We start from the raw sequence: 17,612 nt of genomic DNA on the forward strand, positions 1-17,612 counted from the left end.
AGATAAGGGCAATCTTTAAGGTTCTTTCTGTCGCCAATATTCTATCCTTCCTGGGACCATAGAATGAAATGTTCTCATTTGTTCAACGTTGAGTTCAATATAAAAACCTTTTCTCTATAGACCCATGAACCAAACTCTAGCATTATTATTATGTATTCACATAATGTGCCATTAATTATTCAAAAAGCATTTTGCCAAATGCCTACTATGTGCCAGGAGCTGTGCTAAGCACTTTACAAATATTATCTCATTTTGTATCAAAGACTGTAAAAATAACAAAAAAAAAAAGCCCCAAACATTCGTTACTCACAAGGAATTTGCATTCAATTGGAGAGAGAGTACGTAATGAGAGCATGACATAGTAAATAGGAGTCAGGGAGATTTGGATTCAGCTCCTAGCTCAGATATTTGCTTGCTGTGTGATGCTGACCAGGTCACTTAACCTTTCTGTGTCTCAGGTTTCATACTATAAAATGAGAGGGTTGGACTTGGTGGTCTCTAATGCCCTTTCTAGCTCTAAATCTGTGATCCAGTGATTCTTTCCACACAGATAAATATCTACAGAATAAACATACAATGCATATGAGACAGTTAATTAGACAACTGGAATGGGAAAGGAGAGACCTCCTGGAGAAGGTGGAACTTGGGCTTGAAGGAAAGGGGAGATTGGGTGAGATGATGGTAGCTGTATACTGGTAAATGTTTAACAACCAGCTCTTTGACACAAATTTAAGTTTTATTAACTCCAGGTCTGGTGCTCTATCCACTTGGCCACCTAGCTGCACCACATAGCTATCAGACACCTCACCTTCCTTCCACACTGTATATGTATAGGTATTTTTTTGCACGTTGTCTCCACCATTCAAAGCATCTTGAGGACAGAAACTATTTTTGCCTCTCTTTGTACCCACAATGCTTGGCACAGTGACTGACATATAGTGAGAGATTAATATGTGTTTGTTAACCATTGACTGGCTGGCTGTAGAGTGAAGCAAGGGGAGTAATTTTTACTGAGAGTGGCAAGGTAGGTTGTAAAAGGGCTATAAAAGTCAAATAAAGGAGTTTAGATTTTATTTTATTTTTTTATAATTAATTTATTTGTTTTCAGTTTTCAACAATCACTTCCATAAGTTTTAAATTTTCTCCCCCTTTTCCCCCTCCCTCCTTACAATGGCATCCAGTCTTACATGGGTCCTACACATTTCACATTAGTCATGTTGCATAAAAGAATAGGAGTTTAAATTTTATCACAGAGACAATCAGGAGCTCCCTATTATTGAATATGGTGGTGACACAGTCAGATATATACTTAAGGAAAATAATGTTGGTAGAAATGCAGAGAATGGATTGGAGTAGGGAGATCAATTAGGAGACCATTGTTAATTGAGAAGTGATGAGGGTCTGGTGGAAAGAGCCCTGATTTTGGAGTCAGGAAAGACTTGAGTTCTAAACCTGCTTCTCATACGTACTAGCTAAGTGATCATGGGAAAGTAATCACCACTCAGAGCCTCAGTTCCTGTATCTGTAAAATGATACCTATCTCATAGGGCTGTTGTGAAGTAAGTACTCTGGAATTCCAAAAGAGCTTGAGAAATGTTGGTTGTTATCATTCAAGAAATAGGAAATGTGTAAAGAAATCTTTTTTTTTCATAATCTCCACCTAAGTCACCTTTTAAAAATTGATGTAAGATGCTTTCTTTCTGTTGTATTGCCAAGGCAATATTCACAGCACTGATGGTGACTATGAATATGCCAGCATGGTTCTGAATCACCAAGTATAACAGAGTCTCCATATAGAAGGCAGAAGAAAAACATTTATTCATAGATACCATAGATTCCAGATACCATAGATTCCAGATACCATATATTCATAGATAACATAGATACCAGAAAGCCAAATCCATTAGTAATCAAGAAGTCAATACATTAGTACTGCAGGGGGACAAAGCCATTCCCAAGCCTCCCCCCACTTCCCACAAACAAACACTCATGAGCCTAGCTGTGCCTGCTTGTGTCCTCTGCCCCCTCCACCCTACCTGCTCTCACCAACTTCCTCCCAGCTCTGCTCCACCCTTCCTGTTCTGCCCATTCAGCAAGCTCTTCCTATCACATGTGATTTAGGCTTCCATGTGATTTAAGCAGGTCATGGGCCTGTTAATGAATGGGAAAGATCTTTCCATTTAAATTACCATTACATTTGTGAAAAATGATTTTATTTATACTCCTAATTCTATCCAGAAATATTCTCACCTTAAAGTGGCACATCAAGGAAACCAAAAGCCCTTCTTCCGAAGTGTCTTGTGGTGGTGTGGGAGCCTCCTGATGGCAGTTGGGGAGACAGGAAACTTTGCAGCCTATGGATTGGCACCCATTACTCTCATTGCACCTTTGGGTTGCATGTCTGTTGCAGGTAAGACATTTTTCTATATTTTGAAACAAAGATGTTCCCTGGTATATTCAAAACACAAGAGAAATCATCCCTGCGCAAAAGGATCACAGCTCTGATTTCTGAGTTCATGGCATAGTCACCATTGACTTGACTGATGATGTTGAGTTGAGACTTCACCCTGAGCGATCAGTTATAAGTGAATTTATTTCTCATAGAATCCCAGAGTCAACTTAGGAGGGACCTTCACAGTCATCTAGTTGGAACAGAGGAGCATAGAACTGAAATAGTTTAATCTAATCCCCTTATTTTCTGGATGAAGAAACTGAAATCCAGAAAGGTGAGCAACATTTCTGTGGTCACCCAGGAAGTGTCAGAGACAGGATTTGAACTCAAGACCTTTGACTCAAAAATCTAGCATTGAATTTTTTCCATAGCATGCATAGACTTCCAAGCTATACTCAAACATCTCTAGTGTTACAGAGCTGATTGTTTTATGAAGTAATCTGCTCTATTGGGGGCAGCGAAATGACTCAGTGGGTAGCATGAACCTGGAGTCAAAGAGACCTGAGTTCAAATCCAGCCTCAAACTCTTACTAGCTACGTGGCTTTGGGTAAGTCACTTAACCTGTTTGCCTCAATTTCCTCAACTATAAAATGGGAATAATATTAGCACCTACTTAGTAGTGTTGTTGTAAGGATCATATGAACTGATATTTGTAAAGCACTTAGCACAATGCCTGCCACATAGTAGGTACTATATAAATGTTAGTTATCATTATTATTGTTGTTATGACAGCTAAGTGGCAAAGTGGATAGAGCATCTGACCTGAAGTCAGGAAGACCTGAGTTCAAATCTGGCCTCAGACTCTTACTAGCTATGTGACCCTGGGCAAGACACTTAACCCTATTTGCCTCAGTTTCCTCATCTGTAAAATGAGCTGGAGAAGGAAATGTCAAAGCACTCCAGTATCTTTGCCAAGAAAACCCCAAATGGGGTCAGGAAGAGTCAGACAACTGAAGCAATTGAACAAAAACAACAACAATTGTTATTATTGGAGTCACTCAGGTTTATTAGAAAATTCTTCCTTCTGTTGAGTCTGTTTTCCTGTACCTGGGAGAGTACAGGAACTAATTAGAATAATATCTTTCCCAAATTACAAACCTTTATTTTTTTAATTAAGTTTCTTATTTAAAAGTCATCGTTGAACATCAATGTAATCAGTACCATTGGAGGAATAACATGGTGCCATGAATAGAGTGCTGAACATGGAGTTATAGGTTGTGGTCTCCAATCTGGCTCTGTTAGATAGTGCAGTGGTTAGAACACCAGACCTGGAGTCAGGAAGACCTGAGTTCAAATGCAGCCTCAGAAACTTACTAGATGTATTACCCTGGGCAAGTCACTATTTGCCTCAGTTTACTCATCTGTAAAATGAGCTGGAGAAGGAAATGGGCAAACTACTCTAGTATCTTTGCCAAGAAAACCCCAAATGGGGTCAGGAAGAACAAATCACTTAAGCTTTTTAGCCTCACTTTTTCATCTATAAATAAGGACTAGATAACTTCCTAACAGTCACTTCGAGGTTCCAATTTATGACAGTTTTTGAACAGAATTTGCTTAATAATGATTTACATTTAGATTAATTTCAATACAGAAAGGATCATAGCAGTTTTTTCCATCTCTCCCTCTAAATCCTCATCAGGATTCTTTGTCTATTGGATTTCTTTCACTTTTTTTCTCATAGGGAATGATATCCCTCCCTCCCCTATCCCAAGCCTTTATAAAATTATAGCCTTAGAGACAGAAGGAACTTCAGAGGTCATCTAGTCCAGCTCCCTCATTTTACAGGTAACAAAACTAGAGAAACTAAGGTTATGCAGGTAGAAAGTGAAAGGGCCAGGATTTGAACACCAAACCTCTGACTCAGAAGCCAAATGGTCGCTCTACTACACCAGGGATACCTAGGAAGGGAAGGGAGAAAGAAGCAGGGTAAACATCCCCAGTTCCTAAAGTTGATGAGGTTTCATGTCTTCTTACCATTGTTCTTTTTCATAGTCACCCTTCTTATCCGTCATTATTCATGAAACTTAATAGAATTTTTAATTGGGCTTTCTGGTGCTACTTTTAAAATGCAAATTTAAGTTTTTCCATCCTTTTTATGTCCCTGGTTTATTTTCTGTCAGTGAAACTAAATAGGGTGGTTTCATGGTCTGATTTTTAGTTTCTGATTCTTGGAAATTAACATCAGCGTCATTCATGAAATAGTTACAAAAATCCCTTGCATTGAAATTAAGCAATTATTTCACTTCATGTTAGGTTTTGTTAAACCAGGTTTAAATTTTAAACATATTGGAACCGTACCACTTGAACATTCAAAAACTGTTCCTCCCTGCGTATATCTTGATGTCACTTTTTATTAGGTCAGGAAATTTTGAAATTGACCATGTTGTGATGGTTATAGCCTAGTTTCTAAATCCTTTTCTTTCAAAGAGTTTCATCTGTGCTCATTTGAAGTGATTTCCCAAGCACCCTAATAAGGGGAAATGAAATGTCTTTAAATGTCAAAAGGGAAAATTCATTCCCTAAGCCCACTTCAAGTCAACAACTTCTTCTGAGGTTTCTCTGCATCTGCTGCCATGGAAACATTGTATTTCTAAATCTCTGTAAAATTTAGAGCCTTCTTTGATATGGTAACAAACCAAGAGAGATGGCTTCTGCCTTCTGTTAACAAAGAGACAAAAAAAAAATGTGGCGATGTGTCTTGATTTTAAGGTTTCTAAAATGTTTCTTATATACTTTTGTGTTGCTAGTGAAGAGGATTTTATTCAACTCCCTAAAACAAAGCACAATCCAGACTTGAGTGGCTTTGATAAACACACAGGTTATCTAATAAGTTATTATTTATGAGTGTTCTGATTGAATGAATAAATTTGGGCATTTCTCACTTGTTCTGTTCTTTAGCTCCTAGGCAACCGAATACCCTTGACATTTTTTTTCAAAGAACCCCAGAAATGAGATATGAAAAAATGTTTTATTGTCAGCCTTGGTGCTGCTCCAGACTCCATCTATTCTTGAAATGCTGTGTGGGGGCTTTCTATGATAGAATTCTGTTTGCTTGTTAGAGGCAGCTTATTGTGGTGGAGAGCCAGCCTCTGAACTAGGAAAATATGATCTCAAGTTCTACGTGAGTCATACTAGTTGGGTTACCCAGGACAATTTATTGAACCTCTCAGGGTTCCAGGAAACTCTCTAAGACTAAATGAGTGATGGACAAGGTGTGGAACTACATTGGCAGAAGTTTCCTCAGATGTGTGTGTGTGCGTGTGTGTGTGTGTGTATTCATACATACATACATAAAATATATAAAGATATACATACATGCATACATATATAGAGAGACAATTAGGTGACAGTGGACAGAGTGCCAGACACGGAGTTAGGAAAACTCATTTTCCTGAGTTCAAATCTGTCCTCAGACACTTACTAACTGTGTGACCTTGGACAGGTCATTTAACCCTGTTTGCCTCAGTTCCTCATTTGAAAAAGGAGTTGGAGAAGGAAATGGCAAACTACTCCAGTATCTTTGCCAGAAAAACCCTAAATGGGATCATGAAAGGTCAGGCACAACTGAACAATGAAGTAACAATAAGACATATGTATGTGTATACACACCAATATAACTTAATATATAATTTCCCTGTTCTTAATATGAAGAGAAATTGTGGTGTGGTAGAGAAAGCATCAGATTTAAAGCCAGAGAATCTAGATTTAAATCCTAGATCATTTACCTACTGTAACCTGTATGACCTTGGGTAGGTAATTTAACCTCTCTGAGACTTCCTTAATTTCCTCTCTCTAAAGAGAAGGGGTTTGTATGTCTGGATTAGAGGTGTCAAATGCCTTCAAAGCTTCTTGACACCTTCACCACTCCTTAGGGATACCTGAACCAGATTAAAATGTAATTGGAAAGTATTTAACAAAATAAATAGAAATACAATGAAATTTAAATCACATTACTTTTTAAAATTGTCACTGTCCCTCCTGCAAGGACCATTATGTACAGTTTAGTGCCCTCCATTTTTATTTGAGCTTGGTACCACTAGACTAGATAATTTCATAGGCTGATTGTTTTAATTAATTTTGATTTGCATGACCAAGGGCATGCTTTTTGATAAGCAAAAAGAGGTGATACATTTTGTAGAATCAAAGAATGTTACAACTGAAAGGGATGGTAAAGATTGTGTAATTGAACCTCTGTGTTTTACAGATGAGGAAACTGAGGCCTAGAGAAGGGAAATGACTTGCCCAAAGAAACAGTGGCAAAGACAGGACTAGATTAGGTAGCATTAAAATCCATCTGTCATAACTACTAGTCCACTAGGAAGGACTCTTCTACTAGTTCACAATTTCTAACATTCACAAAGTATCACAGACATTGGAATTCTTTACATGATATTGATTTGTTTTAGGGGGCTATATGTGGTGCATGGGAATGATTGGAAGTTAGAGTTCTCCAAAAGCAGGATCAATTTCCTTGGGAGATAGAGTGTCCCCATTTTGGAAATGTTTAACAAAGGCTGGGTGATAGATGGTTGGGAACATTGTAGAAGGGAGTTTTGGGTCAGACATTGGTCATAATAGATGGCCTCTGAGGTTGTTTCCAGGTCTTAGATTCTGTGATTATCACAACATGAAGAGGATTGTTTCAGAGTGAAGGGGCAGATCTTTCCAAGAATGGACACCTCATTTTTCTGGGAGCTTTGCATTTTTGGGATAGGAGGGTTATACAGAGAAAGAAAAATGGCAGATCAACATGAGAAAGTAACTTAAATGGTAGGAGTTGTGTCTGTCCTGTATGTTGAGGGCAGGCAAGAAGAAGGGATTAAGACAGCTAGGTTGGCACAGTGGTTGGTTGTGGATTGGTTTTTGTTGTTTTGTGGGGGGGTTTTGACATGTCTTTTAGTTGTTATCATAAAACCACTTACATTTTCAAATTGAATGTTAAGTATATCTTTAATGAAAAGTATAATTTCTCAAAATCTAGCCATGATCATAACCCTTGGATTTTCTCCTTGTTTATTTATTTTTTAAAAAAGGATTTAATTTAGTTTTTATTTTCAGTTCCTGAATTTTCTCTCTCCTTCCTGTCCCTTCTCCTCTCATTGAGAAGGCAAGAAATTCAATATCCATTATATAGATGAAGTTACACAAAACATGTTTAATGGAGAGTTCTGGGCCTGAAGTCCTGCCTGAGATATTTCCTAACTGTGTGACTCTAAGCAAGTCACTTAATCTCTATCTGCCTCAGTCTCCTTATATGTAAAATGAGGATAATAATAGAACTTACCATACAGCTTTGTTATGAGGATCAAATGAGATTATTATGTAAAGCACTTAGCACAGTGCCTGGCATGTAGTATGTACGGAATAGATGCATGCTTCCTTCCTTTCCCATCCATATGAATCAAGATTCTGGGGATTGACTTCCTAGGGAAGAGTATATTTCAAGAAGAATTATGTTGTTCCAACATAGCCAAAGTATTCAAACTGGAAGCTGCCCCACAAATGTAGACAGTTCCCAGGTATAATGCCAAAAGTACAGTCGAGATTCTAGAGACATATACCCTAAACTAGAGAAGTATTATAAGCTAGGTGAGATAAGATAGGTAGAGATAAGTCCTATAATTGGAGGGGAGATAACTTTACTTGTTATAAGCTGTGTATGTAAGAGTGTAATACACCTTTGTTCTTCATGGGTGTGTTCAGAAAAGTTGAAAATCTAAGTAATAGAAAGACCATGAAGATAGCATCAAATAATGAGGTTCTTCAGGAGAAGGAAAAAAGGGAGAGATATGGGTTGCTGATGGTAAAATCCTTAAACAGAGATAAGACCCTCAACTGCTTACAAGCTATATTAAATCCCCCCAGAGTACCATACGATGTCTATCAAAAACCTTTCAGTCACCCATGTTTGCCATCTTTTCACTTACCCCACTTGGCCATTCAACTGCTAAGTGTTGTCATTTCTTCCTCTGTCATTCCAATCAGATCCATCCCCTTCTCTCCTCTTATACCACAACTCTCCTCTTTCAGGTCCCATCATCTTACTGCTGATTAGCTCAGTAGCCCTACCTCCAGTTTCTTCCCTGTCTGACCCATCCTCCACACAGCTACCAAACTGATGTTCTCAAAGCATAGGTTTGACCATGTTGTTCTTTTCCTCTTACAATCCCAGTGTCTCCAGGATGAAATGCCCTATGTGATATTTAAAGACCTTCACAATCTGGCTTCCACCTACCCTTCCGGGATTGTTATTTATTATTCCCCTCCACACACTCTACAATCCAGCCTTACAGGCATATTTGCTGTTCCTCGCAAACAACATTCTGTCTCTCCCATCTCTGCTTCACCCCACCTCCCCTCAATCTGGAATACACTCACTCCTTACCTTCACTAATTAGAATCCCTGGCCTTCTTCAAAACTTGGCTCAAACACTACCTCCTACATGAGGCCTCTCCTGATCCATCTATTTGTGTCATCTTCTGTCCAAATTAGCTCATATCAACTTTGTGTGTATGTATATATGTATGTATGTATGCATGTATGTATGTATGTGTATAGGCATCTGTATGTATATTTTTGTCATTCCCTTGTTTCAGTTGTGTCCAACTCTTTGTGATCCCATTTGGGGTTTTCTTGGGAAAGATACTGGAGTGGTTTATCATTTCCTTCTCCAACCTATTTTATAGGTGGAGAAACTGAGGCCAATAGAAGGTTAAGTGACTTGCCCAGGATCACACAGCTTGTAAGTGTCTGAGGCTGGATTTAAACTCAGGTCCTTCTGACTCTAGGCTGGGCACTCTATCTACTGTGCCTTCTAGCTGCCCATGAGTATGTACCTGTGCATAAATACATATCCTTATACAGGATGTCCCAAAAGTCTGAATGCAGTTTTAAGTTTTAATAAATTTAATTAAATGTGTGTGTGTGTGTGTGTGTGTGTGTGTGTGTGTGTGTTGTTCCTACTGATAGAATGTATAGGGAAATACCATTGTAGAAATGCCCTCTAGAGATGTGGTTCAGCAACTTGTCTATACTTCATGTTAGAGAGTTTCCCTGAGACACTGAGTATTTTAATGACTTGCTCATGTTCACAAAGCTTAATATATATGTCAGAAGTCAGACCTGAACTCAGGTCTTCCTGATTCCATGTTCGCCTCTCTATCCACTGTGCTACACTGACTCCCAGAGGAAATAATAACAATAACCAACACTTAGATGGTGCTTTAAAGTTTGTAAAACAGTAAACATTTTCCTACTGAAGCCTTATAACTACCTGACAAGGTAGGCACTGTTATTCTAATTTTACAGATGAGGAAACTGAGGTTCAAAGAGGGTCAGTGACTTGCCTGTTTTTATACAGCTAGTTAAGTCTCAGAGGAAGGATTTGAACCCAGTTTCCTGAGTCCTGGTCTTAGCATGCCGTTCATGGGGTCACATTACCGCTCTATTAAAAACAAAAGCTTTGACTAATTGCTAGGTCATCTTTTAGAGATATCTAAAGTATATAATTTAACCCTGAGAGATTTTGGTTTAAGACTTATAAAAATTCACTTGCATACTATGAAATGTTTTATTTCATTAGGCTGTTTTTCCAGGGGCCAAATTATTTTCTTGAAACAAAACCCTATTCTCATTCATCATACCAGCATAGTCTATTTATTAGTAGTAGTACTAAAAATCAAATGTATTTTAGATTCCAAATAGGATCTACCTTCCAGGGTTGTTGTGAGAACCAAATGAGATAATATTTCCAAAGTGCACAGTACCTGGCACATAGTAGGCACTATTATAAAGGCTCACTATCTTCTCTCTCTTCCCCTTCCCTTCTCTGCCTATATTGCTATTAAAATAAGAAGGCAATATAATATAGTAGAGGCAGCCAGTGGTTCAATTGGTAGAACACTGGACCTGGAGTTAGGTGGAGTTGAATTCAAATCTAGCCTCAGACACTTCCTAGCTATATGACCCTGGTCAAGTCCCTTAATCTCTGATTGCCTAACAAAATAGTAAACCACTCCAGTGTCTTTGCCAAGAAAACCCCAAACGGTCCCTGGCTTTGAAAACCCACATGCTGATGCTTGTCTCTCTGGTAACTGTGTGTGCATGGTTAGACAATTATCTGTTTATTGATCTGTGATTTATGCATTGCTTACCGCAGACAGTTGGAAGCCCTGTCTATTGATTTTGATTTCTCTGTATTTTCTCTGAAGTTCAGGGTGCTAACTTTCCCACCTGAACTAAGTGAATGATACGTGTGCTTGATTAAAGTGATTGTTGACCCCTCAAAAAAAAAAAAAGAAAGGAAAAACCCAAATGGGGCCATAAAGGGTGGGTTGGTCACAACTGATATGACTAAACAGCAAAACAGTATATAGTGGACAAAGCACCGGTATTAGAGTCAGGAGACATGGGTTCAAGTTTGGCCCTCGCTGTGTTATTTACTAAGCAAGTGATTCCACCTATCAAAGTCCTGCTTTCCTCATCTTATTTTTTCTGATTGGCATGATCTTCTTCGGCAATGAAGGACGAACACACACACACAAAATGAAAGTAATAATACTCTCTACCTCACAAGATCTTTGGGCCAAATGAGATTGAATATATGAAAGCTCTTTGCAATCCTAAAGCTCTGCTTATGTTTAAGCTGTTATTAATGAGAAAGCACCCGTGTTATCATGTGAAATCCCACTTTAACCACCTCCCCAGAGGCATTCACATTCTTTCTTTGTGGTAGAATTCTGTTATAATAGCATAGTCACTGGACTGATTTGGAATACGGTTGGATTGAGTTAAACATAAGGGAATGGGCTGCCTTGACAAGGAGATGAGAAGGGGAGGAGAAGGGACAGATGCCTAACAGGTCTTTTCCATCTCTCATTTCTACAGCACTATGATTTTTGCCCAAATTGGAAATCACAATGTGGAATATATATTGTTTTATGTATTTCTCCTAGTTGGTTGTTCCATGGTGGAGCTGTAAACTAAAATGGGCCTGTAATCCATTAGATGATGGTCACAGGACAGCCAAAAAGCCCTTGTGAGGCCTGTTCAGAATTCCAGAGACACTGTCTCAAGCAGAAACTTTCTTCTCCAAGATTTTTATTAGAAACAAATGAAAACAAACATAAACAGACCAATGAATGGGTGACCTGTAAAGTTACATGATCCTGGATGCAGGCTAATTATCCATATCCTTTGAGAACACTATGCTTGGTGCCAGCCTGGATGCCTTCTTCAGAACCCTCAAAACCTCACCGGATGCTTGTTCCAGGGACACTTGACATGGAAGCTTAATTTAATGTTGGAAATATGCAGTTCCCCTCCCTTTCCTCGGTGGTTTGCCATGCTGTCTGGTTTAGCACATTTGTCCCCAAACCAGCTTAAGTTAAATGTCCAGGATAAAATTTTATTCTGCAGTTAATCACGCACACCCAGCATGAGGCATTCTTTAGTTGTGGAGTGAGTTGCTGAAAATAGCCACGTAAAAGAACTTCTGAAAAGCTTTATCTAGGACTCCATACTTTGGCTAATTTTTTTTAAACTCTTAAGAAGTACTTTCTATAGAAGTTATGATGAATAAATAGCATCTAGTTAATTTAGTGGAACGATGAAAGGGCCTTGGTCCTTTACTTTTTTTTTCAACATAAAAGATGAATTATTTGCAAAGCAATTGCAGAAAAGTAGTCTAAGTATATAGTTCATGTCCCAGAGGAATCAGTTTAAGGCACTGAAAGTGTTTAACCCGGAGGAGAGAAGACTCAGGAAAGATGGGAGGCATGTGGAAGGGGGATTTGGCTTGTTCCGTTGGGTCCCAGAAGGCAGAACTGGTAACGATGGATGATGGATATAACAATGGATAATATGCATTTAGCAGCGAATTTAGGGTTGATCCTCCTTTATGCACTACCTCCTTTTGTTGATTATTTGCAACTTATCCTGTATGTAGCATGTCGTCTTTAGATTTCCTTATGTTGTCTCACCCATTAGACTGTGGGAGCTCCTTGAGAACAGGCGCTTTGTTTTACCTTTCTCTGTATCCCCAGCCTGGCACACAGTAGGCATATAATAAGTGTTTATTAACTGACTGATATAAGGAAAATCTTCCAAGCATTCATAGCTGTCTAAAAGTAGAACAAGTTGCTTTGGGAGGTAGTGAGCTTCCCCTCACTGGGAACTCCTCAAGCAAAGACAAGACTGTTGTTAGTCCTTTGTTTTATAAGAGGACCAGGACCATCACAGGGTGATATCTTGATTTGTTCATGAGTTGGATTTAAGTGAGGCAGAATTAGACAAAGTTGTTAGCTTCACTTTCTCTTCCAGAGTCATAAAAGTTCAGTGGCAAGATGAAAGTCAAGACAACTGGTGGTGGTCTAGGGTGCAGTACATGACCTTGGCATCGTCAATGTCTAACCAGATTCTAAGCATGCCGCAGTGCCTGCTTCAGCCACCTTCATGGCCATTGGAAGACATTTTTCTCATTGTGGTAGGGTTTCTTTTTTCATATATGGTTTGGACAAGATGGCAATTGAATCCCTTCCAATCCTGAAATTCTGTGATTCTGTATAAGAGGTCATATTTTATTTTGATAGGTAAATTACCAAAGAACATTGGTAAATCTCAGCTGCCTTTAGTGAATGATTAGTGGCCCTATTTTTCCATGAATTTTTGCCATGATTCCATGGCGTTTTCATTTCTACCCATTTGGGTGGCACAGGCAGTCTCTGTGTGTGCATGACTACATTTTCTAAAGCTGCATTACGCCCCAAAAACCCTAACTTGATTAAAATGTATTCTCATTTTAGAATACATTTTAATTGACTTCATTTCTTCCTAAAAGCCTAAATTTGAAACAAGGGAATGAATGATATTTATGGAGCAGTACATAAATAAAATTAAAGTTGATTGGGCCTGTAAGTATGTTCAGTGTGCTAGAGTATTTGAAGTTTGATTGTGGTTGACATGAAAGTGTTTCGTGGTTTACTTCTCAGCAGCACACTGAAGTCCCTGTTATAAGTGGTCAGAAACCGCAAGCGAGATATTTACATGGAGGAGCTATTTGTAACATCATTACATAAATATGTTCTTTTCGTTTCAGGGGGTATTTTTTTTTGAAGAACATTTCTTTGGCTTTCACAATTCAGCTTTGTCTTTTGCTTTCTCAGATTCTAAACAATGAGCTGAAATAGCAGTGAATGCAAATCAATGAGATTTGCATCAAAACTCTAGCAAAATGGACTCTAACTTTGCAAGGTCCTCTTGTTTCGGAACATTCTTTAATATGTTTACTATGTGAGTTAAAATGATGTTAAAAATTTAGTTGAAAATTTCACTTCTAAAGAGACCTGTACCACATGCATAGAGACAATGGCTAAAATCGTTATAGATGTGATCAATGGATAGATAGACACATAGATACATACATACGTACATAACAGTGAAACTCTAAATGTTGGTTTCTTAAAAGAGATATCAGGAATTAGAGGTACATATGTTGTGCCTTGTTACCTGGGAGTTCACAGAAAAGCTACCCCAGATTCAAGTGGGCCATTACAACAGCAAGGTATCCTTTTATATCTCTCCAATCGATTCTCTATTCCACTTATCATGGTGGCTATTCCAAAATTTATTTTTTCACCTCATGTTTGCCGTGACAGTCTTAACCCCATCCAGCTCAGCTGAGCACTTTGTCTCACTCTTCACCAAAAGAAAATTGAGGCTATTTATTAAGAGTACCACGTCTCCCTTTCTCTTCAGCTCACATCAGTCTAATATCACCTCCCCACATACTATCTACTCCTTTGTTCCAGTCTCTCATTAGGGCTAGGTGAGCCTTCTACTTGCCAGGGTTTACCTCTCTATATACACCCTTGATCCTATCTCTTCTTCCTCAACAAATTATATTATTCCTATCATCTTCTCTCTCTCTCTCTCTCTCTCTCTCTCTCTCTCTCTCTCTCTCTCTCTCTCTCTCTCTCTCTTTCCCTCTTTCCCTTTTTCCCTCTGTCTGTCTGTCTCTCTCATTTTTACTCTCTGACCTGGCTCTTTCTCTGCTGCTTACAAGTATATCCATGTCTCTCCCATCCTAAAACAAACAAACAAACAAAGCCCTTCACTTCATCCAACCTTCCCCACTGGCTATAATACTTGATCTCTCCCCTCTTCTCAGCTAAGCTCCTTGAAAAAGCAACCTTTACATAGTGCCTCCATTTCCCTCCCTTTCACTCTCCTCTAAACCCTCTTCAGTCTGACTTATCTACTTATCCAGTGGAATTGCTCTCTCCAAAGTTACCAAGGATCTCTTAATGAATTGTCCAATCTAATGGCCTCTTCTCAATCTTTATTTTTTTTTAAATATTTTTCTCAATTACATGTAAAAACAATTTTAACATCATTTTTTATTTTGAGTTCCAAATTCTCTCTCCCTCCCTCCTTCCCCTCTTTGAGAAAACAAGCAGTTTGCTATAGATTACACATGTGCAGTCACGCAAAACATATTTTTATATTAGCCGTGTTGCAAAAGAAAACAGAAAAAAATAAAGTAAAAAAAGTATGCTTTGATCTGAATTTCAGACTCCATCAGTTCTTTCCCTGGAGGTGGATTGCATTTTTTATCATAAATCCTTCACAATTGTCTTGGATTATTGTACTGCTGAGAATTGCTAAGAATCCTTATCTTTCTCGACCTCTCTGTAGCATTTGACACTGTAGATCCCCTTCAAGTCGGGCTCCATACTCAAAACCTTTCCGACTTACTAGACTAACTAGACAAAGTTTACTTTCTGCTGACCTGGGCTTCAAGAGCCCAATGTCACCTGCATGCTAGGATGAAATACTGAAGTAGTACTGTACTGGGTGAGAATCAAGCAGCTGTTTTCTTCATGTTCAAGGTCCTTAAGATGTTTCTGATCATGTCAATAGGGGTTTCAGAATAGAGGTTAGGTATATTCAGCACAAACTGGAGGAGGAAGTAGGAGATAAACCACTCCTGCAGGAAAAACCTCTATTTCAGAAGACCAAGGATAAAGCATGAATTCAAGGATGAGACATTTTTTAGAGTAGGGAATTTGTTTTACTTGTTACAAATTTTCTTTTCTTTTTTAATGGGGAAAGAGAAGGAAAAGGAAAAAGCATTTATATAGTACCTCCTACGTGCATAGTTAATATACACTTGTGAAGCACCTATTATGTTCCAGACATTGTTCTAAGTGCTGGGGATGCAAATACAGAAAAGGAAAGATAGTTCCTGCTCTTAAGGAACTTATGATTTAATGAAGGAAGACAAAACACAAAAGGAAAAGAGAAGGGGAAGGACCCAACAAGAGGGCATGATAGAAAATCCAGTCAGAGAAGTATCCAGGTGAGAAATAAGGAAATGTCTGGGCTGAGGTCTCTCCTTAAATGGAGATTTGGAATTCCTGGCCTCACCCTCCAATCAGAGAGGCCAAAGAGAGTGATGAGGTGGAATGCCAGGGAAAGACTGATGACATCTTGGTTATAACAGTAATGAGCCAAAGGAAACTTCAGCATTAGGAAGGACACATTGAGAAGGCTAGAGCCAACTCTTTCTTATGCATCCAAATTTTGGTTCTTTGACCTTTGTTTATGTTATTGCAAAAAAAATCTGAGCCTGACTCCTAATACTTTTTAGTGTTAACAGTTGTGGGGTCTTGCTCTCTGTCCCCAGGTTACTAACAGGAGCTCCTTGAGGGAAGAGGTCATATCGTTTTTGTCTTAGAATCCTTGGTACTATCCACTGAGCACCAAGATCTTTGTGCACTTGAGTGAATGAATGAATGAATGAATGTTTCAGTGAAGTGCCTTCTAAAAGTGAACACCTGATTAAGGGGAAGAGATTCCTTACTCATAGGGTGTAATTACATTATAATATGTGCTGAACTTAATCTGCCTATGAAATCCACTAAGTCAGGGTGGCTGAAGCTCATTTAATAAATAACTCCTTGGGAGTCCTGCTTTGCCCTGAAGGAAATCTTAGAGAATTGTTGTTTGTTGGTGTTGTGATTGTCCTTTGCTGCCTTTCCATAAGGAGATTAGCAGCACATTCCTTCCCTTTGCTTGTGGTTCAGTACAATGGAACAAGCTGTGGATCTGTAAAGGATATCTTTTCAATCTCCTTTGAGCACCTAAGTCTCCAGGCATGGTTTTCCTTTTCCACTCTTTGGTACAGAGGCGGAGTTACTACATAATCCCTCCGTTGGAGATGAATTTGCCACCAGATGAAGGATCAGCATTGGGCCAGGGAGACTAACCAAAGCTTCTCCTCATTTCTGAACTTCTTACATTCAAGGACTCTCATTCCAGCCACTACTGCGAATGGCCCTCATTTAGATAATGAATGGAAATGCTTTGTAGATAGTAGAGGGTTATTGGTACAGGGCAGTTATTTCCTGAGCAATCTGCTCACAGAACATTTTTAAGCTGAAAATATTTCAGTATACGCATTAATACTGATCTGAAACCACAGGGGTGCAAAATTCTCTAGGGATAAAGACAAGTCAGGAAAATTGGATAGGGTGCCAAAATATAACCAGTTATACCTATTTTCATATGGAAAAATCATAATAATTGTCCAAAACCAAATTCATTATCTTTCCCCCTAAATCCTCCCCACTTCCTATATTCCTCGTTATTGTAGAAGGCAACACCATCCTCCCATTCCCCCAGGGCTCACAACCTAGGACTCAGCCTGGAGTCACCATCTCTCAGCCCCGTATCCAAGCGATTGCCAAGGTCTATTGATTTCACCTTCACATCATCTCTCCAATATGCCCCCTTCTCTTCTCTGACATTGCCACCACTCTGGTGTCGGCACTCATCACCTCACACCTAGATTATTGCAATAGCCTGCTCATGCTGCCCTCTTCAAGTCTCTCTTCACTTCATCCCATTCTCCATTCAGCCACTAAAGGGATTTTCCTCAAAAGCAGATCTGATCATGTCACACATCTATACACACACCCAGTAAACCAAGTGGCTTCCTGATGATGGAAGTGGAGTGGCCTCCAGGGATGAAATACAAAATGTTCTGTTGAATATTCAAAGCCCTTCATACCCCAGCCCCCTTCTACTTTTTCAGGCTTCTTGCACTTTACTCCCCTAAACATCTTCTTTAATCCAGTGGCACTAGTCTTCTGGTCTCC

At 39.0% G+C, this 17,612-nt stretch overlaps 1 protein-coding gene across 2 annotated transcripts in view; it reads left to right on the forward strand.

Annotated features, from left to right (window-relative positions):
- NIPAL2 (NIPA like domain containing 2) overlaps positions 1-17,612 on the forward strand; it is a 138,920-nt gene that overhangs the window by 58,018 nt on the left and 63,290 nt on the right. For both annotated transcript variants that reach the window (XM_072603427.1, XM_072603428.1), the window contains exon 3: positions 2,239-2,410. In XM_072603427.1, coding sequence (XP_072459528.1) covers positions 2,239-2,410 — 172 coding nt within the window. The remainder of the gene's footprint in view (positions 1-2,238; positions 2,411-17,612) is intronic.

This window comes from Notamacropus eugenii, chromosome 4, assembly GCF_028372415.1.
Source record: "Notamacropus eugenii isolate mMacEug1 chromosome 4, mMacEug1.pri_v2, whole genome shotgun sequence".
NCBI classification, from domain to species: Eukaryota; Metazoa; Chordata; class Mammalia; order Diprotodontia; family Macropodidae; genus Notamacropus; species Notamacropus eugenii.